The 26,177-nt window shown below is 60.5% G+C and overlaps 2 protein-coding genes across 9 annotated transcripts in view; both read left to right on the forward strand.

Annotated features, from left to right (window-relative positions):
* The window catches only part of NLRC5 (NLR family CARD domain containing 5), a 213,857-nt gene that overhangs the window by 77,983 nt on the left and 109,697 nt on the right, over nt 1-26,177 (forward strand). The window lies entirely within an intron of this gene.
* Nucleotides 1-26,177, forward strand: part of CPNE2 (copine 2) — a 37,150-nt gene that overhangs the window by 6,162 nt on the left and 4,811 nt on the right. The window contains exons 2-14 of the mRNA XM_084861254.1: nt 5,756-5,973; nt 8,305-8,484; nt 10,936-11,010; nt 12,788-12,859; nt 14,174-14,257; nt 14,498-14,587; nt 15,101-15,199; nt 15,769-15,855; nt 15,973-16,032; nt 16,511-16,644; nt 17,789-17,843; nt 22,322-22,373; nt 23,883-24,016. Of these exons, the coding sequence (XP_084717380.1) occupies nt 5,794-5,973; nt 8,305-8,484; nt 10,936-11,010; nt 12,788-12,859; nt 14,174-14,257; nt 14,498-14,587; nt 15,101-15,199; nt 15,769-15,855; nt 15,973-16,032; nt 16,511-16,644; nt 17,789-17,843; nt 22,322-22,373; nt 23,883-24,016 (1,302 nt within the window). The 5' untranslated portion in view covers nt 5,756-5,793. The remainder of the gene's footprint in view (nt 1-5,755; nt 5,974-8,304; nt 8,485-10,935; nt 11,011-12,787; nt 12,860-14,173; nt 14,258-14,497; nt 14,588-15,100; nt 15,200-15,768; nt 15,856-15,972; nt 16,033-16,510; nt 16,645-17,788; nt 17,844-22,321; nt 22,374-23,882; nt 24,017-26,177) is intronic.

Genomic DNA, 26,177 nt, shown 5'->3' on the forward strand with positions numbered 1-26,177 from the left:
GGGCGGGCGGGCGGCTGTGTCTATATTTATCCCATAATGGCCTGGCTGCCTGTCGGGAGCGCCGTGTCTTCTGAGCCGCAGCCAGGGCCTCCGAGAAGGTGGAGCAGTGATTGGCGTTGAGATGCCGCCCCCCGACCTGGATGAGAGCACCAGCCTGTTCTCTGGGGGCTGGGCCTGCCTGGCGGGAGCGGCGTTAGGTACTCGGGGAGGATGAGCATCTTGGGGTGCAGCCCCTCCCCCAGGGAACCGGGGCTGTGGGAGGTTGGGGTGATGGGACTGCGGCTGGCGTTAGCATGTGGCTGGAAGGTGGGACCAGATAAATGTTAAAACCTTTGCCAAAGCCGGTTTGGCTCAGTGGTGGAGCGTCGGTCTGCGGACTGGGGGGTCCCGGGTTCGATTCCGGTCAGGGGCATGTGCATTGGTTGCCGGCGCATCCCCGGTGGGGGGTGTGCAGGAGGTGGCTGGTTGATGTTTCTCTCTCATCGACGTTTCTAGCTCTCTGTCCCTCTCTCCTCCTCTCTGTGGAAAATCAATAAAATATATATATTTTTAAAAATGTTAAAACCTTTTAGCTCAAGAGACTACAAGAGCCGTGATTCTGATCATTCCAAGATGCTTTCCCCTCACTCTTCCTCACTTTTAAATTATATATATATATATATATTTTTTTTTAATTGATTTTAGAGAGAAAGGGAGAGGGAGAGAGAGAGAAACATCAGTGATGAGAGAGAATCATTGATGGGCTGCCTCCTGCACGCCCCGCATTGGGTTCGATTCCGGTCAAGGGCACCTGCCTGGGTTACAGGGTTTGATCCCCAATAGAAGGCATGCAGGAGGCAGCTGAGCCATGATTCTCTCTCATCGTTGATGTTTCTATCTCTCTGTCCCTCTCCCTTCCCCAATACATCAAGAATCATGGATAGCCGAAACTGGTTTAGCTCAGTGGATAGAGTGTCGGCCTGCGGACTGAAAGGTCCCGGGTTTGATTCCGGTCAGAGGCATGTACCTTGGTTGCGGGCACATCCCCAGTAGCGGGTGTGCAAGGGGCGGCTGATCAATGATTCTCTCTCATTGATGTTTCTACTCTCTATCCTTCTCTCTTCCTCTCTGTAAAATATCAATAAAATATATATATTTTTTAAAAAAGAATCACGGATAATACACAAGTTACACAAGTTACGTAGTGTTTTCTGAGGGCTGTGCCTCCTTAATCTTCAGAATCCCCCCCGAGAAAGCTCTCTTATTGTTCCTGTTTTACCCAGAGGAAACTGTGCCATCTGAATCCAGAGTCCATGTTCCTAACCCCTGCACCGTGCCGGCAGGTTCTGTCTGCAGCGCGGGGAGGCCAGTGTCGCTGGGGCGGAGGGAGCGAGGGGACGGTGGCATGAGGTGGGGTCAGGTGGGGGTGTGGGGAGCCACTGGAAGGTTTTCAGGCAGATCTGTGGCAGCATCTGACTTGAATATTGAAAGAGTCCCTCTGGCTCTGACGTGGCAGAGTCGGGACCGTCGTGGGCCAGTGCGTGACTGAGCATGAGATGGCGGGCCTGGCGGGCCCAGGCAGGGCTGGGAGATGAGGACGATGCTGTAGGCTGCGTGGAGGTGGACTCGGCGGCGGCGGCAGCTGGATAAGGGGGTGAAGGAAAGAGAGAGATCAAGGAGATGGGTTCTGAGGTTGCTGGCTGAATCCAGAATATTCTGGACCTGTGGTTCCGTGCTGTTCTTCTGCCTAAGTGGCCAGGTGTCCCCTCAGCTGGGGCCCACGGGAGCCAGCACCCGTGTCTTGTATTGCTGCTCCTTGCAGGGAGCTCAGGCATGTTCGCGGAGTGACTGAACGGGAATCCTAAGCCCTGCCTTCCCTCTGCCTCAGTTAGCCCATCTGGAACAGAGACTACTCATTCGTTTTCCTGCCTCCCAGCCCCTCCCCTGGGGGTCCAGTCCCCCCCGGAAGGCCGGTGCCCATCTGGGCCAGGCGTCAGCATCATCTGTGAGCAGGCCCTGGTTCCCCGGACCCGTCTCCAGCCTGAAACCTCCAATTACCTGCGGGAGCGCCTCCCTCTGGCACGGCAGGCCCGACCCTCCCTTAATGACACCTTGCCCGCCTGCCCTCCGTGCTGGAGCAGGAGGGGAGGGGGCCCGGCCGGCCTGAGCGGTGGTTTCTTTTTCCATTGCGTCAGGCCTCAGGGGCCCGCCCGCCTGCCCACCGCTTGCCCACTGCGGCCAGGCTCGCCCCAACTCTAGACAGGATGTGCTCCCCGTTCCGGGGATCCAGAGGCTTCCTGCCGGAGGGTGAGTTGGGGCTGGGGGACCTGCCCCCAGCTGGGGGAGGAGTGCCCTTCCCCGCCCGCCCATCCCACCCTTGGCTCACTGGCTCAGCTCCCCCGCTCACTCTGGGGACCCGGAGCTGATCCAGGGCGGGGCAGTGGCTCCGGGAGCCTTCCTGTGACCTGCCCTCCTGCCCCTGCCCCTGCCCCTGCCCTCAGCCAGGCCCAGCCAATGAGGGGCAGGAGGGCAGGCGAGTGATGATGGTGACTTGGACCAGGGAGAGCGGGGGCATGGGTGGAGGGGGCGCGGGGAGTGGGGAGAAGTGGCCCCAGAGCATTCATACAAGAGCACGCCTGCCTATCTTTGCGTGTGCTCTTTGGGGACATGTGTGTGTGTGTGTGCCTATGTGACCATACACACGTGTGTACGTGTGCAAGGAAATGCATGGACCTGAGTGTGTGTCCCTGGGACCCCTCAGGGTAGAAACAGAGCTGTCCCACTTGGCAGTAGGGGGGACTGTGGCATGCCGGGAAGGGGGCCTGGAGGTGGGGAGTAGGGGGGGAGCTGGAATGCACCCCGTCAGTGATGATGGGAGAAGCAGGGGTACAGACAGGGTGACCCGAGAGAAACTGGTGGGCAGGCGGGCGGGCCCCTGAGGCCTGACGCAATGGAAAAAGAAACCACCGCTCAGGCCGGCCGGGCCCCCTCCCCTCCTGCTCCAGCACGGAGGGCAGGCGGGCAAGGTGTCATTAAGGGAGGGTCGGGCCTGTGCACTCCCAGGCCCTTTGGCCTGGCTGAGTCCCCATCTGACCCCAGCTGGGTCCCAGTGCCCCCAGCCCAGCAGAAAGCCCAGCATTGGCCTGGGAGTCCAGAGACCCTGCCCACATCCTGCTTCTGCTGTGTCCTGGCCCTGCCACCTCCCGCAGGTGACTTGCGCGCGCTCTCTCGCGGCCTCAGTTTCCTCATCTGTAAAATGGGTGACTGCCATGCCCCACCCCGCCTCCGGCATAAGCAGGCGTTCTCTCAGCCACAAGGCAGATGTCCCTTTTGGACACGGCTCTCCCCGCCCTCCGGGGTCCTGCTCACCCCTCCCCCACTGGGCACGGTGCGCCCAGCAGCTGGCAGCGAAAGGGAGTGCTGCTCACAGCCCTCCATGGAAACTAATTTTTACACGACGAGAATAAATGCTGCCGGCAAATTGCTGCCCTGCCGCTCAGGGCTCCTGTGACGATAATGAGGTCCTGGGGACAGACGGAGAGGGGAGGGGAGGGCATGAGCACTGGGCTTTGTCACCATCCAGATCCTCTCATGCCAGGCAGGCCTGGAGGCGCTGCCTGGAGGGGGCTAGGGGCCTGGCGCCTGCCTCACCCTCCCCCGCAGACCGGCCCCCAGAGGGCTGGCATTCAGAGAGTGGCTGTGGCCAGGGCTGGAGGGCGGGGGAGGGCTCCATCCTCCCTGCCTGGATGCCAGCCACCTCCTTGCCAGCCTCCCCGCTGCCTCTGTTTAGCCTGACAGCTCGCTCTCCCCTCAGGGGCCAGAGGGAGCTTTTAAAAACAGAAATCAGATCATGTCACCTGTCTGCTTAAAACCTGCCAGAGGCTCGGAGGACAGCCCCAGCTCCCTGCAGGGACTTCGGCCGGCCGGAAAGCTGGCTGCTGTTCCCACTCCCTGGGAGCATGAGGGCCGAGCCTGAGCCTACCAGTCTTCCCGGGGCAGGGCCCCAGCCCAGGCGCAGTGCGTGGTCCGAGCAGGTGCTCAGCAATCTCTGGCGGGAATGAATGGGCCTCAGTGTCCTCCTCTGGAAAATGGGGCCATCGGAGAAGGATTAGCAACTGCGGGTGAAGTCGGGGCTCAGAGCACACAGGAAGTGGGATTCCTTGTCCCACAGGGAGCACCCTCCTCTCGCCTGCCTCTCGGGGCGGTGCAGGGCCAGTGTCCTCCCCAACATGAGGGGCCAAGATAGCAGAACAGGAGCTGGAAGCTGGTCTTTGTCGGTGAGCATTTGGGGCCGGACGCGTCCACACGGTGAGGGGCCCGTGTCCGCTCAACACGTGCCAGAGGAGATAGGATCTGGTCACAGGGGCCTCCAGGACCGTGTTCCTGCAGCCTCACGGGCAGGTGAGGACGGAGGCACAGAGAGCCAGCGGGCTTGCCCCGGGGGCCTGTGCCCTGTGGGACCCAGAGCTCCCGCCGCCCCCGGAGGCCAGCTTCTCCGCACCTGCTCCAAATGAGCACCTTGCACTCGGAGAGGAGCAGAGCTGCTCAGTGAGCAGTGCCGGTAATTAGCCTGGACGGTGGGAGGAGTACGTACAGCCCAGTGCACGGCGTCTTGGGAAGCTGTGTACAATGAAAGGATAAACTCTAGGTTGCCGATAAGGACCAGCTCATGGAAGATCGGAGTGAGGTGGAGGGTTTATTTGTTCCTGATTTATACACTCACACTTTTTTTAAAAAAAATGTTTTTCAATTTTCCCTAGCCGGTTTGGCTCAGTGGATAGAGCGTCAGCCTGTGGAGTGAAGGGTCTTGGGTTCAATTCTGGTCAAGGGCACGTGCTTGTGTTGCGGGCTTGACCCCCAGTTGGAGGCGTGCAGGAGGCAGTCGATCAGTGGTTCTCTCTCATCACTGATGTTTCTCTCTACCCCCCCCCCTCTCTCTTCCTCTCTGAAATCAATTTAAAAAAAAGTTGTTTTTGTTTTTTTTTAAGTATATTGATCTTCAGAGAGAGAGGAAGAGAGAAAGGAGGCAGGGGAGGGGGAGAGAGAAACATCAATGTGAGAGGAAACATGATTGGCTGCCTCCTGCACACCCCCTACAGGGGATCGGGCCCACAACCCGGGCGTATGCTCTGACCAGGAATGGAACTGTGACCTTTTGGTGCACAGGATGATGCCTAACCAAGTGAGCCACACCGTCCGGGGCACACTCATGCTTATTATTATTATTATTATTGTTATTATTATTCAAATAAATTCTGGGAGCATCCTATGCACCAATCACATGCTTAGGCCAGGGATACAGGATGAACAAGACAGACAAAGACCAAGGTCAAGTTTTGGCCAAGTTTCCAGAAGTGAGCTTCCTAGTGGCCAAAGCAATAAGGGAACTCTGAGTAATGACAAGCTCCACATTCGCCCCACGATGCCAGCATGTTAATGCCTCAGAGAAGCCCGGGTGCTCCGGTAAATGAACATCTGGGATTTGTTGCTGACCCGGCTGGGGCAGCTTGGACCTGGGTGTATCTCAAAGGCAAAGACTGACCAGAGCAGAGAAGAACTCCAAAGACACACTGACCACATTGACCGGAGTCCCTCGTTTCCTGCGTTCTCCTTTCTCCAGTCTTTTGTCCATGTATACGCCCCTCCCACACACACCTTTCCTGGCATCTCTACCCACATTCTCTGTCTCTCTGCCCACATCCTCTGCCTCTCTACCCAGGCGGTGTGGTGGATGTCGGGTCTCTCTCCCTCTAACCTCCCACTCCTCTCCCCACAGACTGCCAGGAACTGTTGCCGCCACCGCCGCCGCCCCCCATGGCCCACATCCAGGGCCTGGGCGCCCCAGCCGCAGGGGCCGCCCCCGTGGGCTCCCAGTACTGCGTGTGCAAGGTGGAGCTGTCTGTGAGCGGCCAGAACCTGCTGGACCGGGACGTCACCTCCAAGTCCGACCCCTTCTGCGTCCTCTTCACGGAGAGCAATGGCCGGTGGATGGAGGTGAGCCCTCCATGCGCGTCTGTGCTGGGCGGGGGTGGCTGGGTGTCTGGGGAGGTGCTTCTACTGGGTCCTGGGGCCTCCCGGTCAGGCCCTTGGAGGTAATTGGAGTGTGGGCTGGGGCTTCTTAGAAAATTGTTACTCTTTTTTTTAAATATATATATATATATTATTGATTTTTTACAGAGAGGAAGGGAGAGGGACAGAGAGTTAGAAACATCAATGAGAGAGAAACATCCATCAGCTGCTTCCTGCACGCCTCCCACTGGGGATGTGCCCACAACCAAGGCACATGGCCTACCTTGAAGAGCCCAGAGCTGGGGATGTCCATGGGGCCACAGCCAGGCACTTCGGAACTGGAAAACTCGGGCCTGAGAACTGGGGAGCAATGCAGGGGGAGGAAGGACATTGAGAAATCCAAACCGTTAAGACTTCCCAGTCTTAGACATTGCTTCGTTCCTATTCCCTACAGGGTCTGTGTTCATTGTAGTAAATTTAGAAAAGCCAGATGGACCGGAAGAAGGAAGTCAGGATAGTAGGGAGCCGGCCTGTGAGGGAGAGTCTCTGCTAAAAGTTGGGTACCCAGCCCTCACTTGTTTGGCTCAGTGGCTAGAGTGTCAGCCTGAGGACGGAAGGGTTCCGGGTTCAACTTCCAATCAAGGGCACATACCTCCATTGCAGGCTCGATCCCTGGGCCATGCGGGAGGCAACCAATGGATTTGTTTCTCACATCGATGTTTCTCCCGCTCTCTCTCTCTCTCTGTCTCTCACCCTCCCTTCCACTGTCTCTAAGAATCAATGAAAAAAATACCCTCTAGTGGGGATTAAAAGCAAACCAAAAAAATTGGATGCCCTGCCTTCCAGAGAGTTTTATATGAGCGTAGATTTTCCAAAATACGTGTCTGTTTGTCCGCATAGTCAGCCAGGCCACAGAGCACATCCCACTGGACACCCTGTGGTTCACAAAGACTCTCCACAGAAGTCGGGTCCTCGCAAAGCCAAGGAGTTGGTGCTGAGGCTGTGGACCCATTTTACAGAGGGGCAACCGGGGCCCGAGCCGGTGGGGACTTCTCTGTGTCCCCCCAGGCTTTGGAGATGGAGCCAGAATTGGGAGGTGGGACGTGGTGTCAGTTGAGGACCCCTGGAGGGGGGTGGGTAGCTCCAGGCATGAGGCCAGCCCGTCTGGAGCCCCCTGTCCCTTCTGCCAGGTCCCTAGAACCCTTGCCTGCCCTTCCAGGAACAGTGCCCCCCAACTTCCTTGACTATCCCTCTCCCACCCGGGCCGGCCACCCAGGCTAAAAATAGCCCAAGATCAAGACCTCTGCCTGCCGCTCCGGCCCTTGGACATGGACTGGGTGGGAGGGAAAAATCAACACAGCCCAGGCCCCAAAATAGACGGTCACCCGGACTCTGCGGTCTGGGGCCTCTGTGTGGAGTGGCCGGAGGGCAGGGCTCCTGTCCCAGCCCCACCGCGGACCCACAATACAGGCCCTGTCCTCACCCGGGCCTGGCTGCCCCAGTGGGTGGGACCCTGGGGCCGCACAATTCCAGTATTGACATTCCAGGATTCCGTATAAGGCACAAACATCTGCCCTCCCCCTAAGGATCCCTCCTTCCTGTTGCCTCTCTCAGCTTCCATGTAACATGGGGCTTGAAAAAAAGGATCCTCCCAGCCAAAACCGGTTTGGCTCAGTGGATAGAGCATCAGCCTGCGGACGAAAGGTCCTGGGTTCGATTCCGGTCAAGGGCATGTACCTGGGTTGCAGGCATGTCCCCAGTAGGGGTGTGTGCAAAAGGATCTCATCGATGTTTCTAACTCTCTATCCCTCTCTCTTCCTCTCTGTAAAAAAATCAATAAAATATATTTTTAAAAAAAAAGAAAGAAAGAAAGAAAAAGGGATCCTCCCAAAACTAAAAGAATGAAAACCACAGAGAGTCCAACCCTTCACTCTACAGAAGTGGAAACTGAGGCACAGATGAGGAAAGGGACTCGCCTTCTGTCCCTCCACTAGGCAGGACAGGGCCCTGGCTCGTATCCTGCCGTCCTGGGTATGGAGGCAGGCCCAGAGAGTTCAGAGTGTGGATGCTGGAGTCAGACCCAAGTTAAGATCCTGGCCCCGTGCCCCTCTAAGCTGTTCCCCCTTGGGAAAGTCACTTAACCTCTCTGTGCTTCAGCGGCCTCCTCTGGGAGCTGAGGGCAGTGCTTGCCGCGGCCGTCCAGGTCACTGGCCGAGTGCCCGGCACAGAGCCAGTGTTCTGCCAGTTGGCGGGTCATTCCCAGCAGCCCTGAGAGGGGTTGACCTCTGACCCCCGTTCCCCCTGCCTCTCTGCCAGTACGACAGGACAGAGACCGCCATCAACAACCTCAACCCCGCCTTCTCCAAGAAGTTCGTCCTGGACTACCACTTTGAGGAAGTGCAGAAGCTCAAGTTCGCCCTGTTCGACCAGGACAAGTCCAGCACACAGCTGGACGAGCACGACTTCCTGGGCCAGTTCTCCTGCAACCTGGGCGTGGTGAGCGGGGCCCCCTGGTGGGGGGGGCAGCACCTACCCTCCCGGACGTCACCCTGCTCCCGCGGACAGGGCAGCCCCTGCGACAGCGTCTCTCCTGCCGCCGGCGTGCCCTGGCCCCGTGTTCCTGTCTGGCTCCGGAGGTGGCATCACAAATACAGATTGCCTGAGGGGCCAGCGGGCAGGAAAAGGGGAGGGGGCAGTAGCCTGGTAGGTTTGGGGCCAGGTGATGGGCTGTCATTGGACGACACTGAGCACAGTGCCAGCCAAATGTTGTCACACAGGAAAGGAGGCCCCACGTGGCCAGAGCTACTGATTGTTAGAAGCCATCAAGTGTGGTCTTTTTTCTTTAAATATATTTTACTAGAGGCCCGGTGTACAAATTTGTGCACTGGTAGGGTCTGGCCGGCTTGCAAGGCCAGGGGCCAATCAGGGCCAGGCCTGTGGGTGGGGGAGAGGATGTGGGTGCTTAGTGACTGGCCTCATCCCCAATCGAGGTGTTGGGGGCTGATTCAGGGCCTGGGTGGAGGGGCCAATCAGGGCCTGGATCAGGCTGGTTGGCTGCCACAGTGCAGTCATAGGCACTGGTCATTCTGGTCATTCCGCCTTTCTGGTTGCTGGGCTTTTATATATATAGATTGATTTTTTTTTTTTTTTACAGAGAGGAAGGGAGAGGGAGAGAGAGCTAGAAACATCAACGAGAGAGAGAAACATCCCCTAACTGGGGATGTGCCCGCAACCAAGGTTCATGCCCCTGACCAGAATCAAACCTGGGACCCCTCAGTCCACAGGCTCTATCCACTGAGCCAAACCAGTTAGGGCTCAAGTGTGGTCTTGACTTTGAGGTAGGAGGATCTGACCAGAAACCAAGACACCCAGGGACGTCCTACTTTGTGACGGGCTTTCTGTGTGACCTTGAGCAACTTCCTTTCTCTCTCTGGGCCACACTTCCCCACCCAGCTCAGTCCGTGGTGAACGTGTGGAGGGTGGGAGTTTGCAGGACTAGGACCCTCTGACACCATCATTCTTTATGGCCATGGACCCTTAGACCAGCCCCAGAGCCCCTTCTGGGCCTCCGTGTCCCCATATTTCATTTGGGGATAATGTTGACTGCCCAGCCGATAGAGATGGTGAGGGAATAAAATTAAAATCCCTTTGAGAGGTCCTCGTGGAGACTGAAATGCCCCGGGGCCTGCAAGAGATGATGCTCGATGAAAGAGCAAGCTGAAACTGGTTTGGCTCAGTGGATAGAGTGTTGGCCTGTGGACTAAATGGTCCCGGGTTCGATTCCGGTAAAGGGCATGGACCTGGGTTGCGGGCACATCCCCGGTGGGGGGTGTGCAGGAGGCAGCTGATCGATATGTCTCTCTCATCGGTGTTTCCGGCTCTCTATCCCTCTCCCTCCCTCTCTGTGAAAAATCAATAAAAATATATTTTTAAAAAAGAAAAAGAAAAAAAGAGCAAGGGTCCCACAGTTATGTAAGAAGCGGGGTGCCTCCATCAGGGCTCCCGCCGGCCTGTGTGTCCACACCCTCAAAAGGTCACTGAGGCCAGAGCTTAAGGCGGAATGGGATCCTACGCAGGACCCAGCCCCAGCCCAGCAGGGCCACCCCAGCCCGGAGGGAGGGGCAGGGCAGGGAGTGTGGTCTGGCTGGGGAGAGCTGGAAAAGGGCTTCTGCCAGACCACCGCGGCCCCCCCACCCCCGCCTGCTCTCCCGGCTCCTGCTGGCACCCCCCCTGGTGGAACCCCCACCAGCCAGAAGGACAGGGGAGCCGGGTGCTCTGGACCCCCAGTGGCACAGAGAAGGTGGAGAAGCGCAGGGAGGGGACTGGAGAGAGAGACCACCATGGGGGTGGGGGGTGGGGTGGGGTGGAACATGCTCTTCTGGGCACCCAGAAACCCTGGCAGCTTCCCTAAGCAACAGAGGGCCAGGGTGGCCCCTGAAGGGGTGGGATGGAGGGGACAGAGGTGGTGGGAAGGCGGCCCCGTTTCCCTTCTGTGCTGTGTTGATCACGGACGCAGGTGTGACTGTGTTTCCTGTGCAAACCAGTGAGAATCCGGAGAGAGACTGAGCCTCTCCATCAGAGGGTGAGGTAGGGGTAGATGGCTTCCGGGGAGGTAGTTAGGGGGCTAACCTCCCCACCGTTGTCCCCAGACGTGAGCCTTTTGCGAGAGCCTTTTCCTGGGGCAGCCCGGTCAGTGGGGGTCGGGCTGCTGGGCTCCTATCCCAGCGGTGGGACCTCAGGCGGGTGTCTTCACCTCTCTGGGCCTCGGTCTCCCCGGCCGCCCCGTGAGCCGGCAGCGCCTGGCATGGAGCGGCCAGCGAGCTGTGAGGGGCTGTGCATCCTTCCTCCTGCCAGCCTCACGGAGCTCCTCTCTCCTCCCCTCTCCCCTCTCCCCTCTCCCCTCTCCCCTCTCCCCTCTCCCCTCTCCCCTCTCCCCTCTCCCCTCAGATCGTCTCCAGCAAAAAGATCACTCGGCCTCTGCTGCTGATGAATGACAAGCCTGCCGGGAAGGGCTTGATTACGGTACCCGCCGCCTCCCCGCCTCCCCGCCCCCCCGCACCCCTGCACCCCCTCAGCTTCTGCCTCTGCGGGCTGCCCTCCCCCATCAATGGGCCGCCTCCCTGGCAGATAATTACCAGCTTTGTTTGGAGTAAAAAGGCCCAACTTACAACTTAGCAACAGGTCTCTTAGCAACGGGCTCCGGGCTCCACACAGGATGCCTGGGGGGCCGCCAAGCTGGGGGTAAGGGGGTTGTCAGAGGCCCCCTGCCCCCAGCCTACTGCTCCTGGGGTGCACTCCTACTCCGGAGGCCTCCAGAGCCCCCCCCCAGCCCCCCCCCCCCTGTCCTCCATAGGGGGTCTTTCAGGGGCGCCTTGCCAGGCAGAAATGGGCTTGTGGCTGCAGACAATGATTCTGTGATGCAGTGACTGGCGCGATGTGCAATGATTCTTGCAATGCTCAGGTCCTCTGCAGGCTGAGCTCCTCAGCCCCCCAGATTCCAGAAGGCAGAGAACACCCCCCCCCCCCGGCTTTGCAGATGAGGGGGCTGAAGCCCACTCAGACCCCAGGTGACCCTGAGAACTGGCACATAGGGAGGGAGGGGAGGGGTGACAGGGGGGCCAGTCCTAGGTGTGTGCACACCGGGTCCCTCTCCTGTTCTGAGCCTTCCTGGCTCCTAAGGGCCGGGAGCCTCGCGGTCCAGGGGGTGAGGGACCCACCGTCCCCGCCTTGCGCTCCTGTGCGCGCCTTGGGGTGGAGGCAGCTGAATCCTTGCACGCCTTGCACACGCCCCCAGGCCCGTATCCGCTGTCCTGCCGCCTGGCGAGGCCTCTCCCCACCTCCCTCCACCTCGTGGGGTCCAAACCTCCCCACACCTGACCTCACAGGCCAGACCCCACCCCGCCTGAGGTACCCTCCCCCTGAGCATGTCCGCCTGCCCCAGCGAGGCCTCAGTGCCCTCCTCCGAGCAATGGGTACAGCAGCAGGACCCGCCCTGCAGGGTGCTGAGCGAGTCTCCGGTGGAGGAGGAGAAGGGGAGGCCGGCGGGCCCAGCCAGGCCTCTGTCTGTGGCTCTGCGAGCATGTTCGGCGGGCGGCGGGGGGGGGGGGGGGTTCGGGGCGGCCATCCTAGAGGTGGGGGGAGGGGAAGCCCTAGCCCAGAGAGGACCCAGCCCACTGCTCTGCTGTGGACCGAGGCCCGCCCTGCCCCTGGGGGGACAGGGAGAGAGAAAGGCCCAGGGAGGGCACCTGGCAGTCCCCGGTGACCCGGCTGGGGCCAGAGAGCCACCCTGGCGGAAGGGGAAGGCGTGGAGAATGGATGGCAGTGAGCTGGGAGAGCAGAGGGGGCTCAGGTGGCTCCCGTCCCTGCCCCGGGCCTCAGTTTCCCTAGCTGCAGAGTGAAGTGGCTGGAATTCCTGAGATGGTGGTGTTTGGGGGGGCTGTGCTCTCCCGGCCCGCAGTGAGGGGGCCCAGAGCCTCTCCCCCAGGACTCAAGACCCCCCCACCCCCATGTCTGGTGCCCTCTTTTTCTGCCCTTGCCATCCCTCTCTGGAGCCACATAGGGGCCCTGGGCTTTTGGCCCCTCCTGTCCACACGGGTTGCCCCATTGTCAGAGGATGGAAGCGGATGTGCGGGGAAGACGAGAGACTAGTCCAGGGTCGCTTGGCACTATCCCTCCCCTCCCCTCCCCCTCTTCGCTCTGGAGCATTGACTCCTGGGGCACCCTATGCCCACCCTGCCCTGGGGGGCCCGGGGGAGTCTGAGGCATGGGTGCTGAGCGCCCCATTCCTCTGGCCTCACAGATCGCCGCCCAGGAGCTGTCGGACAACCGCGTCATCACGCTGAGTCTGGCGGGCAGGAAGCTGGACAAGAAGGTGAGGTGGGTGGAGGGGGGGTAGCCCTCCCAACCCCAGGGTGGTGTGGCCTAGACCTGGAACTTCTGTCTGGCCGCCACTGTCCTCACCCCCCACAGAGGGACAGGACCCCTCCACCGTAGAGGTAGTGAGTTCCCCGTCACTGAGAAGTATTCAAGACACGGCTCCCGGTCCAGACTCGCTCCTGGGGGACTCCCTGCCTCACCCTGTGTCAGTGCTGGGATCCTCACAGCAGCCTGCGGGGCCCCGCCCGGTGTGTCTGCAGCCCCAGACCCCCTGACCTCGCCCGTGTCACTCTCCCCGCCGTCATTCCGCCTCAGCCACATCAGCTCCTCCTGCTCCCAGGATTGCACCAGGCGCCCTGCTGCCACAGGGCCTTTGCACCTGCTGTTCTCTCTGCCCGCAGGGTTCTTTTCCTGGTGGCCCCTTGCCTCCATCATGCCTTCGCTCTTATGTCACCTCCTCAGCAAGGTCTTCCCCCAAACTGTAGTGGTCCCTGATTCCCGCCCTCCTGCCCCCGAGTTGCTATGCTTGTCTCCTTAATACTAATCGCTGCCTGATGTGCATTATTATTTATTTCCTGGCTCCGTCACTTGATTATCGGTTCTTTAGAGCGACACTCTTTTAACTTAAGTAACTGGGTGTTGTTGTTTTTTGTTTTGTTTTGTTTTTTTAAATATATTTTATTGATTTTTTACAGAGAGGAAAGGAGAGAGATAGAGAGTTAGAAACATCAATGAGAGAGAATCATCAACCAGCTGCCTCCTGCACACCTCCCAATGGGGATGTGCCCGCAACCCAGGTACATGCTCTTGACCGGAATCGAACCCGGGACCTTTCAGTCCCGCAGGCCAACGCTCTATCCACTGAGCCAAACACTGGTTTATAAAAGGATGTCCTGTCCCATCTGTAAAGTGCTTGGGAAAGTTGCCATTTTTTCTGGTTCCCACTACAATAAATGAGAATCACATCCTGCCGGGGGCCCCCCTTGCCCTGGGCACAGTCCCCCTTTGGAAGTCCCGCCTGGCCCACCGCGCTGGCCTCCCGCTCCCGCAGCTGCACCCCCAGGGTCTCTGAGCACCGGTGTGGGGACCCCGGGGTGGGGCGGTCTCTCTGGGAGGCACTGGGTCCCAGGGGCCGCAGCACCCTGGGCCTCTCGCTGAGCCCCCGCAGACGCCGAGGGGAGGGGGGCCAGGCTGGCTCCGCCCACAGCCGCCCCCTGACACTGGGCTGGGGGGCCGGCCGGGTCACACCCCCCTCCCGGCTGAAGCTGGCAGTTGCGCCTCCCTCACCTGCCTCCTCTGCTCCCCGCAGGACCTCTTTGGGAAGTCGGACCCGTTTCTCGAGTTTTATAAGCCCGGGGATGACGGCAAGTGGATGCTGGTCCACAGGACGGAGGTGGGTGCTGGGGACTTGGGTGTCTCTGAGCCAGTGGCCCCAGGGAGGGCTGTGGCCAGGGGAGCGTGATGGGGCCCGGAGGACTGGTCTCCCTGCCGCAGGGCTGCCCACTTCCTCCTCAGAAGTGTGGCTGTGGGTCTCTCCATCTGGCCACTCCCCGCCCCCGCTGGGCTGCCCTGAGCCCAGCGCACTGCTGTCCCCTGGCCCACGCCCACCCCGCCCCTCACGGTCCGTCCCCAGGTGATCAAGTACACGCTGGACCCCGTGTGGAAGCCGTTCACCGTGCCCCTGGTGTCCCTGTGCGACGGGGACCTGGAGAAGCCCATCCAGGTGAGGGGCCCCTGCTCCCCGCTCTGCCAGCTGCGGCCGTCCTGTCTCCCCCAGGCTTCCCGGGGTGTCCCCGCAAAGCTCTTCCTTTTAAAAAAAAAATGTTTGTATTGATTTCAGAGAGGAAAGGAGAGGGAGAGAGAGAAACATCAATGATGAGAGAGATCCTACTGGGCATGTGCCCTGAGCAGGAATCGAACCGTGACCTCCTGGTTCATAGACCGATGCTCAACCACTGAGCCACACTGGCCAGGCAGCTCTTTCTTACTCAGATGGAGAGAGAACCCATCTGGGGGGGGGGGGGGGGAGGAGGGAGACCCCGGTCCCCTGGTCCCCTGGTCCTGGGTCTGCCCAGCCCCTGAGTGACCTGGGCAGTGCTGCCAGCCTGGTGGGTCCCTTCTCTAAAACAGGGTGACTGTCCTGTTGTCCCCGAGGGGTTTGGTCGGGGAACTGAGAGGGGTGGAGGGCTCCTCTCCGGGGGGCAGCTCTGGGGTGACCTCGCCGGACCCACCCCAGGTCATATGCTACGACTATGACAACGACGGGGGCCACGACTTCATCGGCGAGTTCCAGACCTCGGTGTCCCAGATGTGCAATGCGCGCGATGGTGTTCCGGTACGAGGGGCGAGCGTGCGTGTGTGTGTGTGTGTGTGTGTGTGTGTGTGTGTCTGACCCCAAGACCTCAGCAGGGGCCGGCGGGGCGGGGCACAGGTTTTGGAATCAGGCAGACTGGGGCTCAGATTTTACTTCTCTGGCTGTATGGCCTTGAATAAGACATCCAGTCTCTCTGGGCCTCAGTTTGCCCATCCGTCAAATGGGGATGGAGTAGAGTGGGAATGAAATGAAATGATACAGGGAAAGGGCCTCCCTAGCCCATAGCGAGCACTCAGGAGCTGCCCACATCACTGACCCTGAGAAGCCAGGCCCTGGGAGCCAGGTCTGGGCTCATGAGTGGGGATATGACATGGATGTGCAGTCAGGGTAGAGGCAGCTCTCCTACCTTGGGGAGCCACAGCTTGGGGTAAACCCCGGGGGGCAGGACCCATTTCTGGGTGTGGACATCCAGGAAGGCTTCCTGGAGGAGGCACGCCACCCCTGGTCGATGCTGCGGAGGGGATTCTGGGGTCCAGAGGAGGGTCAGTCCCCAGGCAGGCCCTGAGGTGAGCTTCTCTCCCTCTTCCCAGCTGGAGTTCGAGTGCATCAACCCCAAGAAGCAGAGGAAAAAGAAGAACTATAAAAACTCGGGCATCATTATCCTGCGATCCTGCAAGGTGAGCCAGCGGGGAGCGGGGCGAGGCCCAGGGCAGGGCCGGGATGTGGAGAGTGTGCCTGCGGAGGGCCAGCCCACGGGCAGGGCGGGGACCCACGGACGCCCCGATTCCGTGCAGATCAACCGGGACTACTCCTTCCTGGACTACATCCTGGGCGGCTGCCAGCTCATGTTCACCGTAAGCCCCCCCCACCCCCTGAGGGTCCTGCAGGAGGGGCTTCCCGGGCCCAGGGGGTGACCGCCTGGCGGGTGGGCCCGAGGCCCGGCTCTGCCCTCCCTGGCAGCCTCAGGCGCCCAGGCCCCTGGAGGGGTCTGAGGGCCAAGGAGGAGTCGGCGTGGGGTGGGTGAGTGTCTGGGAGAACAGGGGGCCTGCCCGGCTCTTGAGGGGGCAGGAGCCTCAGGACTAAAGGCCTGGAGCCGGGAGCCGGGGAGCAGGGAGGCGGAGGGGGAAGGAATTTGGGCTCCGAGTTGGCTTTGTGCCCCGTCTGGATAACAGACTCGATGCTCAGGCACCTGTGAGCCACGGCTGGCGTTGGAGCCCCCGGAGTGACTCGGGTGTCAGCTGCCTCTCTGCTCCCCGCAGCGGGCTCCCCGCGGGCGAGACGGGGAGCTGGGGACTCCGCTCACTCTGGGGGGGCCTCCTCCCCACCCCGCAGGTCGGGATAGACTTCACGGCCTCCAACGGCAACCCCTTCGACCCCTCCTCCCTGCACTACATCAACCCCATGGGCACCAACGAGTACCTGTCGGCCATCTGGGCCGTGGGCCAGATCATCCAGGACTACGACAGGTGAGCGGGGAGGGACCCCTCGGGCCCCCCCCGGGGGGAGTTTCCACCTGAGGGTAGAGATGGGGGGACATCCCTGACGGCTCCATGGACCAGTGGACGAGGGAGGCAGAGGCTAGGCGGAGCGCCAGAGAGAGAGGGAGCCCGGGGTCCCGGGGAACCCCCCCGAGAGAAGGGGCCATCGGAACTGGGCCTGGGAGGATGAGGAGGAGTTCCCGCGGGGAGCAGACGGAGGGGAGGTGTCCCGGGAGGGGGACCCCAGGATTGGGGTGGGGTGGCCGTGGTCAGGGGCCAGGGCTGGGGGACAGGGGGTGAGGGAGGGCGGGAGGAAGGGGATGGGGCCAGGCGCCAGTGTTCTCCTTTGGGGAGAACGTTCCCAGCCATGAAGGAAGCTGAGTGAGCCAGGGCCTTCATTTCCGCCATGCCTGGTCTAGGGGCTGCATGAGTCCCCCAGGTGAGAAGGATCTAGAATAAGGTGACCAAACGTCCCGCTTTTGGCGGGACAGTCCCGATTTTCAACAGTTTGTCCCGCGTCCCGCGGCATTTTTTTAAAAAGTCCCGAATCATGCTGAGACCGGTTTGGCTCAATGGATAGAGCGTCGGCTTGGGGACTGAAGGGTCCCGGGTTCGATTCCGGTCAAGGGCATGTACCTTGGTTGTGGGCATATCCCCAGTAGGGGGTGTGCAAGAGGCAGCTGATCGATGACTCTCTCTCATCGATGTTTCTAACTCTCTATCTCTCTCCCTTCCTCTCTGTACAAAATCAAGAAAATATATATTTTTTAAAAAATAAAAATAAATAAAATAAAATAAAAAGTCCCGAATCAGGACTTTTAAAAAATGCCGCGGGACGCGGGACAAATTGTTGGAAATCGGGACTGTCCCGCCCAAAGCGGGAGGTCTGGTCGCCTTAATCTGGAAGCTGCGTGCAGGCCCACGGGTTAGACGCCCCGTGTCTGTCACAGTGTAGACGGCAGACACACACCAGACGCCCAGAGGCAGGTCTGCGCTCTGCCAGGGCGGGTGAGCTCCGTCTGTGAGTGAGAGAGACACAGAGGCCCAGGCCCGGGGAGGCGGGGAGGGCGAGTGCGGGGCTGCGGCCCCTGTCCCGCTGTCTCACGGCGATTTTTCTCCTCTCTCCCGTCAGCGATAAGATGTTTCCCGCCCTCGGGTTCGGGGCCCAGTTACCCCCCGACTGGAAGGTGAGTGAAGCCGGACTCCCGGCCGAGATGGGATGTGAGTGTATCGTCCCCCAAGATCTGCTTCGGAGAGTCGGGCGCTCGGCCCGGCTGCCCTGCCTTTGAGTTGCCCCCAAACCCACGCTCCTTTCTCATCCTGAACCTCCCCCCCCCCCGAGCAGGACAGGGATGCTGTCTGCCCCCCCTCCCCCTTGGTACCCAAGTTGGGGGCAGGGGGGGGGCGCAGAGATGAAGAGGATATCAGACTTAGCAAATACAAATGCAGGCCACCCATTGAATGTCAGATTAACAAGGTTTTTTTTGTTTGTTTTTTTTTAATATCAGCATGTCCTAAATATTGTCTGGGAAATGCTTATCCTAAAATATCCATTGTTTGTCTGAAATTCAAATGTAACGGGGCATCTGTATTCTGTCTGGCAGCCCCAAAGACAGGCAGGGTCATGAGTGCGGAGAGGGGACAGCATGGGCCAGAGGAGGGCCCCAGTCCAGCCTGGGGATATCAAGGAAGGCTTTCTGGAGGAGGCGTGGTCTGAGCCCCAGGGGAAGTAGGGATTCTCAGTGACTGGGGGTGGCGCTGGGGCAGGCAGCATGGCCGAGAGAACAGCCCGTCCACGGGGAAGCAGGCCAGTTAGAGGAACAGAGGGAAGGTGGGCGTGGTGGATTGTCTGTGGAGGATGGGCAGGATGGAGAGAGAGGAGGCTGGAGGGGCGGGGGGCAAGCCCTGCAGGGCTCAGACGCATCTTAAAAGAGCAAAGGGCACTGCCGCAGGGTGCAGGGGAGGGTCACAATCCAGCTGGCATTTTTGAAGGCCCACGCTGGCGGTGGAGGGGGACTGGCTGGGCTGAGGGTGGGCTGGATGGAGGGATGGAGGGAAGGGACGATGTTCGTTTTTCAGGGGCAAGAACAGGGGGGTTCAGGTGGCCTGCCCAAGGCCACATTTAACAACAGGGGCCTTGCAATGGTCTATGTACAAAGATAATAATTAATAAAAAAATAATAAAAAACAACAACAGGGGCCTTGTTCCCAACTGGACAGATGGACCCTGAGGTGGGTTCTCAGAAGCTGCAGCCTCTCCGATGAGAAGCCCGGGGGGGGGGGGGGGAGTGCCCAGGGGCTCCTGCACCTGCGGGTCTGTCCCGGCCGGTGCGCCCGCCCGTCCACATTGCTCGCCGCGCATGCTCTTTCCAGAATGAGCGCCTGCGTCCCAGCCTCCCCAGGGAGGATGGTTTTCACCTGGGACCTCGGAGCGCGGCTGTGGGACCTGCTGGCTGCCCTGTGGCAGGGGGCAGGGTCCCGCAGGACCAAATGGGTGCCTGCCGCGGGGAGAGGCGGCGGGGAGGGCTGGTGCCCGCAGGCCCAGCGGGAGCCTGTTGCTAGGACACCGGCCAGCTTCCAGAGAACCGGCTCCATGAGATGTTCTTTTGCGCAAAAGCCTCCTGGAAAATGTCACAGGTCAGCTCCGGGGAGACGGGGGCTCGGCCAGGCTGGAGGGAGGCCGGGACCAGGCTGGGAGAGAGCAGAGAGCTCTGTCCCATCCTCCCTGCCAGGCCGGGGCCCTCCCGGCCGGACCCCCTCCCTCCCATTCGAACCGGCCTTGCTCCCGCCCCGGGACCTTCTGTCCTTCCGTCCTTCCTTCCCGCCCCAGGCCCTTTGCACGTTGCTTCCTTTCCCTGGCTCCCACAGCGCTTCCTGGGAGAGATCAGCCCCGACCCCATGGCCAGGCCTCCTCTGGCAGGTCCCCTCCTCCCTGCGGGCACTGTCCTCTGCGCTGTGGTCACTCTGTCTGGGTGGGCTCCATGCTGGGCAGGAGGGTGTCCCAGCATGCACTTGGGTGTGTGTTCGTTGACAGTGAATTGGAGGCCCTGGGGCAGAGTAGGCAGAGGTGCCGGTTCTGAGAGTGGGACGCTGGGAGGAGCAAGGAGGACGGGCTCCCTGCCCCTGGGGTGTCAGTCCCCCCCTGGCCTCGGCAGGGGCTGAGGGGTGCAGGAAGCGGCCCCCTGAGGAGGTGGCGTGAGGGCGTGGGCCTTGGAAATGAGGGGAATTAGATGAAGGGGGAGAGGGGGCAGAGGAAGGGCTGGGAGGGGAGGAACACGGTGGGGTGACTCCCCTCATCTCACAGATGGGGAAACGGAGGCTCACGGAGGGCAGCTCTGAGGTCGGCTGCCTCTACCTCTGAGCCTCAGCCTCTGCCAGGGCCTTAAGTGACTCACTGAGCGGGCCCGGGGCGGGCCAGGGGAGGTCAGCGGGGACCGCTGGTGTCACAGGCCCCGGGGAGACAAGGACAAAGACCGGTGGCCAGCCGGTCCCCAGGGGCCCCTAATCGGCTTGGTGTGGCCTCCGTGCAGCTGGTTGTTTACTGGTGTTTTCCGGGCAAACCAGGGCAACCGGTGTGGGAGGGGCGGTGCTTGGGCAGCCAGGACACCTGCCCCCCGCCCCCCCCAGACCTGTTGCTGGCTCTGCTGGGGCTCACTCACGTGGCCCGGGCATCCCTCAGCCCTCCCTGAACCTCAGTGTTGCCACCTGCGGAATAGAGCAGCTGCTATAGGTAAACCTGAGAGGCCTGGGGAGGAGGCTGACCGCCCCCAGCCCCACCCCCTGGACCCCATGCCCCCGCCCTCCCCCAAAGAGGGGGAAGGAGTCGGAAGGAAGAGTCTGGGAGGCCCAGAAAGGTAAATACCAGTCCACCCCTATCAGGGGGACTTTTCCCCCTTGGTCTCTAAAACCTCCTAAAATCTGATTTTGTAGGAAATCATGGGCCCAAGGGAGGCCTGTTTCCCTGGCAACCGTTTTCCTCTCTCAGCCCCCTCCAGGCAAGCCCCCCTCCAGACCGCTGTAGAGCAGGCTCGTGAAGTTGCCACGGCAACGAGGACCTGACGCGGGGGGGGGGGGGGTCCCTACACCTGGAGCCAGGACTGGGGACAGAGGAATGGGGACCTGGGCATGGTCCAGGCCCAAGAGGGGCATCAGGGGACTGGCTCCATGCCAGGCACGTAGGGCTGAAGGAGCAAAAAACGGAACCCTCCCAGCCCCAGAACAGGGAGGCGGTCTCCTCCTCAGGCCTCCTGCCCACCCTCCCCTCTTGGTGCAGGAGGGCTCCCCAAGGGCTGGCGTCCAGCCCCATCGCAGGGCGGGAGGGCCTGAGTCTCTGGCCTTGGCACCTGGCTTCCCCGCTCCGGGCCTCAGTGTGTGTGTTTGTGAAATGGGGGCACTGGACTTCCAGAGCCTCCTCTGTAGTGTCAGGAGCTAACGGGTGTGTCTGGAGTGGTCTGTGCCCAGACTGGAGCCCCCTAAGAGTTCCCCCTGGGCCGGACGCTTCGCCCTCCTCATTAAAAACCCGCCAGGCAGGAGCACCTGCTGAGGCCCGTGGGCTTGTGGGAAGTGAGCGCAGGAGGCAGCCCGGCCTTCCGTGAACGTGAGGCCACGGGCACGTTCCCGTCCGAGCTGTGTCTCCGTTTCATCATCTCAAACATGGGGCAACACCGGCCTGTCCCCACTGGGCGACGCGAGGAAGGATGAGGGGAGGATTGCGAAGCAGGAGCGCGGGGCGTGGCACGCGGTAGGGAAGGGGGCTGAGTGGAGCGTTTGAACCTAAGGGAGGAGGGAGAGTGGGGGGACCCCTTTCTGAGCTCTGGCTTCCCTGAGGCCCCGGGCTCTGCAGCACCCCCAGTCTCCCTGCAGCCCTGATGGGGTCTAGTTGTGGTCCACGCGTGTTCCCCGTGGTCAGGGGGCACTGGCGGCCAGGCGTGTGCAGGCAGCCCGTGTCACGGGGGGGGACTCTGGTTCTGACCCCAGCACACACGAGAGCTGATGGCCAAGAGGCATTCCGAGTGCGCCTAGACCACGGTCGGCAAACTGCGGCTCTTTGGCCCCTGGAGTGTGGCTCTTCCACAAAACACCGCGTGCGGGCACGCACGTACAGTGCGATTGAAACTCCGTGGCCCATGCGCAGAAGTCGGCTTTCGGCTCTCAAATTTCAGTCGTTGTCCTGTTGATGTTTGGCTCTGTGGATTAATGCATTTGCCAACCACTGGCCTAGACCCACTGCCTAGGGGTGTCAACTCAATCAGAGAAGGGGCCAAAATCTAAAATCCAGCCTAAATCGTGGGCCGAATGGTTTACTGAACAGTCATAAACTGACAATGTCATAAACTGACAGCGGAGTGCAGTGATGACAGCGCGGTGCGGACCACATTGCAAGGCCTGGCGGGCTGGATTTGGCCCGCGGGCCTTGTGTTTGACACATGTGGCCTAGAGGCACCTCTGCCCACTCAGGCAGCCCCCTCCTGAGGACGGACGGGGTGATGTGGAGGTTACGCAGCTGTGGGGCATCAGTAGCCCTGACCTCAGGGAGGGGAGCAGTAAAGAGCCAGGTGCCCACGGAGGGAGTCTGGGCGCAGCAGGAGCTGGGACCAGGGGAGGAGGTCTGGGACCAGGTTGGGGCCAGGAGGCCGCCCGCTGAGCCATCTTCTCTGCATTTCAGGTCTCCCATGAGTTTGCCATCAACTTCAACCCCACCAACCCCTTCTGCTCAGGTGAGCCTCAGCCTCCCACACCTGCCCTGGGTTTGCGCCGGCCGCCTTCCTGGGCGGAGGGAGGGCGGAGAACAGGCCTCCAGGCTTCGGTACCCTCCTCCTCTCCCCGCCCCTCCGGCTTTCTCAGAAGGAGACAGGTGGGGGCTGGAGTTGCAGGTTGGAGTCGGGTGGTCCTGGGTTCGAGGTGAGCTGCTGCCCCTTCCTGGCTGGGTGACCTTGGAGAGATCACTGCACCTGAGCCTTTGGCTTCTCACCTGCCCTGGGGAGATGGGATGCCTGCTCAGCTCACGTCACTGTGGTCAGGCGGGAATTCAGGAAAGCGCTGACAGGAAGCCCTGGGTATATAAGGTCAGAGATTACACCCATGCCCCTCCCTTCCTGCCAGCTCTGGCTGGGAGGGCCCAGCCCTGCCCCACTCCGCTCTGCCTTTCAGGGGAGCGTTGGCACCCAGGGGTTGACGGTTGCCTGGGGCAGGGAGGAGGAAGGGGCAGGCAGTGGCGGGCAGTGTGTGCTCAGCCCCATACCCCAAGGCCTTAGAGCAGGGGTCCTCAAACTTTTTAAAGTGGGGGCCAGATCACGGTCCCTCAGAGAGCTGGAGGGCCGGACTATATGAACTACTAATTCCTACTGTAATACCTCAGCTGCGCTCACTGCCCAAAAACCTGGCGGGCAGGATCAGACTCCCCTGGGGGCTGCATGTGGCCCGCGGGCCGTAGTTTGAAGACCCCTGCCTTAGAGGATCTCTGAGCCCCAGAGTCAGTCAGGAAAGTACTGGAGAGGAACAGGAGCTCCGGGTGGGCATGGAAGAGGGTGGTCCCTGGCCTGGGTGAGGCACCCACCATCCTGGGGGAGCCCCAGAGCTGGTCTGGTCTGTACTTGGAAGGGAAACGCATCAAGTCCCCAGCTTGGGGACGATGCTGAGACTCAGGAGCCATAAATTGGCAAGACATGTGACCTGCACTCCTGCCGGGGTCTGCCTGGTTTGGAGCGGGTCTCCAGAGATATGTTGTCCCGAGTTCCTATTAGTCATCCTCCTTTCTGGCTAGAGACCCTCTAGAGAGGGCCACAGGGCGGGCGGATATTCTTGGGCTCAGAAGGGTGGCTGTTTGCAGAGCACTCAGGGGGGGGGGGAAGCAGCTCAGTCCCCCCAGCAAAAGCCTCAGCGGGTCCCCAGTGGACTTCCTGGTGGCTCCCCGTGGCCCTGACATGCGTGTCACCACAGGCTTTTCCAAGTCTGCTCGCCCCCTTCCCGCCCACTGCCCCAAAGTTATCAGTCTCATGAAAGGGGAACAGGCTCAGAAAGATTAAACTTGCCCCAGGTCCCACAGCTAAGAAGTGGCAAAGGTAAGATTTGAACTCAGGTCTGTCTGACTCCACATTCGGGGCTCTTTATAGCGCCCGGCCCTGCCCTCCGGAAGATTCCAGCGGGGGCGCTGGGGTGAGCAGTCGGGGTGAGAGGGCGGGGGCTGAGGGAACACCGGCTGACCGAGACTCTTCTCTCTGAGGCAGGCGTGGACGGCATCGCCCAGGCGTACTCGGCCTGCCTGCCCCACATCCGCTTCTACGGTCCCACCAACTTCTCGCCCATCGTCAACCACGTGGCCCGGTTTGCGGCCCAGGCCACGCAGCAGCAGACGGCTACGGTGAGTAGCAGGGGGGCCTGAGACAAGCCCCTCCCCAGCTCTGGGCCCGTTTCCATTCTGAAATGGAAGAAGGAAAGCTTGGGGGGGGAGGGAGGGGACGACACTGTGAGCATCTGGGGCAACATGAATGGGGCCACGTCTGGGGCTGGCCTGGGAGTGGCTTTTCATAAAATTCCTGGGGCTCCGGGCTGGGATTGTTTGGATGCCTGTAGGCAGCCAGCCAGGCCATTGTGCTGCCCAGGCTATTATCCCCCGGAGTCCGATTCTGCTTTCAGAGGAATGGAAAAAAGACCTGCATTCTTCTTGAAGGGGAAAAACCAGGAGGGGGAGCGGGAAGGGAGCCAGTAGCCCTTGCACCTGCTGTGAGCTGGTAGGACTGAGGTGGAGGTGGGGCCCGGGAGACATGGCCCCTACCGGCTAGATCCTAGGTCTGCAGGGGGCCTGGGCCCTGGGGAGGGCCAGGAAGGTGCCTGCGCTGAGGGGAGAACTGGCCATTCCCTGAGCAAGTCTGCATCCTGACCATTCCTAGTCCTCCCAACACTCCAGCCACTTTATGGTGACCCGGCCCTCCCTGGGGAGCCAGCTCCCTCCTGTTGCCCACGCCAGCTCGGGCCGTCTCCATCCATCTCTGGGCAGGAGAGGGCCCAGGGCGTCTCTATTGGCTCCTCTTACACCAAGAGTGGGTACTAATAGGTCTCACCTTGCTCAGAATGTGGGGGCTGTGGGCTGTCTGATGGTTCAGCCCTGTGAGAGATGGCTCACCTGTCGGAATTCAGATGGCAGACTCGGAGACAGAAGTATGGCGAAAAGGAGACGTTAATACCCTCTGGAGAGGGGGCATCCGTCCCACTGTACAGGCACACCCGGTGCAGCCAGCATAGCCTGTTCATTTAGCCCCTCCCCCGGCCCCTCATTGGCTGAGCACTATGGGGTCACCCGTTGCCTCACATGTCGCCTAGGTCCGTGGTGGGCAAACTGCGGCTCACAAGCCACATGCGGCTCTTTGGCCCCTTGAGTGTGGCTCTTCCACAAAATACCAGGGTCTGGGTGAGTCTATTTTGAAGAAGTGGCATTAGAAGGAGGTTAAAATATTTGGCTCTCAAAAGAAATTTCAATCATTGTACTGTTGATATTTTGGCTTTGTGGACTGAGTTTGCCAACCATTGGCCTAGGAGGTCTTGCCGTCTCCCATTCTAGCTGCCTCCACCTCCCCCGTCCAGCTGAGGCAGGCATCCCGGGGGTTTCCACCATGATGCTGGCCCACATGCAGCTCTTTGTTCCTCTTCCCACCTCCTGCATTCTGTTTGCCCTGGGGAAATTCAGCAAATTCCATCAAGAGCCAGCCACGCTGGAGATGGGTCACAGCGGTCCATTTCCTACAGTCCCAAGCTCTCAGAGGCCCCCAAACCCTGTTCATACTCCAGCGCCCCCACTTCGTGGCTGTGGGACCCGCAGCAGGTTGCTTTAGCTCTCTGGACCTGTTCCTCACCTGAACAATGCAGGCGCTGGAACAGCACAGTGAGCCTTCAGCCAGATGAGCGTGCACATTGCTCAGCACAGGGCCTGACGCACCATGGGCGCTCGGAGTGTGGGTGGCTGCATCTTCTGGGGTCGTCTCTCGGGCCAGCATTTGGTGAGGCCGAGCACATTTGGGCCCGAGGCAAAAGAAAACCATCGGAGCGTTAACGGATGCTTTTGTGCAGCCGCTGTGGGGGACTGGTTGGTGTGGCTTCGCCCTCCCTGTTCACACGCACACGCATGCACGCCCACGCAGAGGAAAGACAGCAGGTGGTAGGAAGTGTCTCTCTAGGCAGAGCTGTACTCCATTCATTCACACAACACGTCTTTTGTTTTTAAATGTATTTTTATTATTGATTTCAGAGAGGGAGAGGGAGAAACATCAATGATGAGAAAATCATTGATCAGCTGCCTCCTGCACAACCCTCACTGGGGATGGAGCCCACAACCTGGGCATGTGCTCTGACCGAAATTTGAACCATGACCTCCTGGCTCACAGGTCGATGCTCAGCCACGCTGTCTGGGCCACACAACACATCTTTACCGAGAATATTTCTGTGTAGAACTCAGGGGGGGGGGGGGGGGGGGCAGAAGGTAGGGGGGACACAACTGTGATACACAAGATACAGCCTCTCTCCTCCCA

This window comes from Pipistrellus hanaki (genome assembly GCF_964339955.1).
Source record: "Pipistrellus hanaki genome assembly, chromosome: 15".
In the NCBI taxonomy this organism is placed as follows: Eukaryota; Metazoa; Chordata; class Mammalia; order Chiroptera; family Vespertilionidae; genus Pipistrellus; species Pipistrellus hanaki.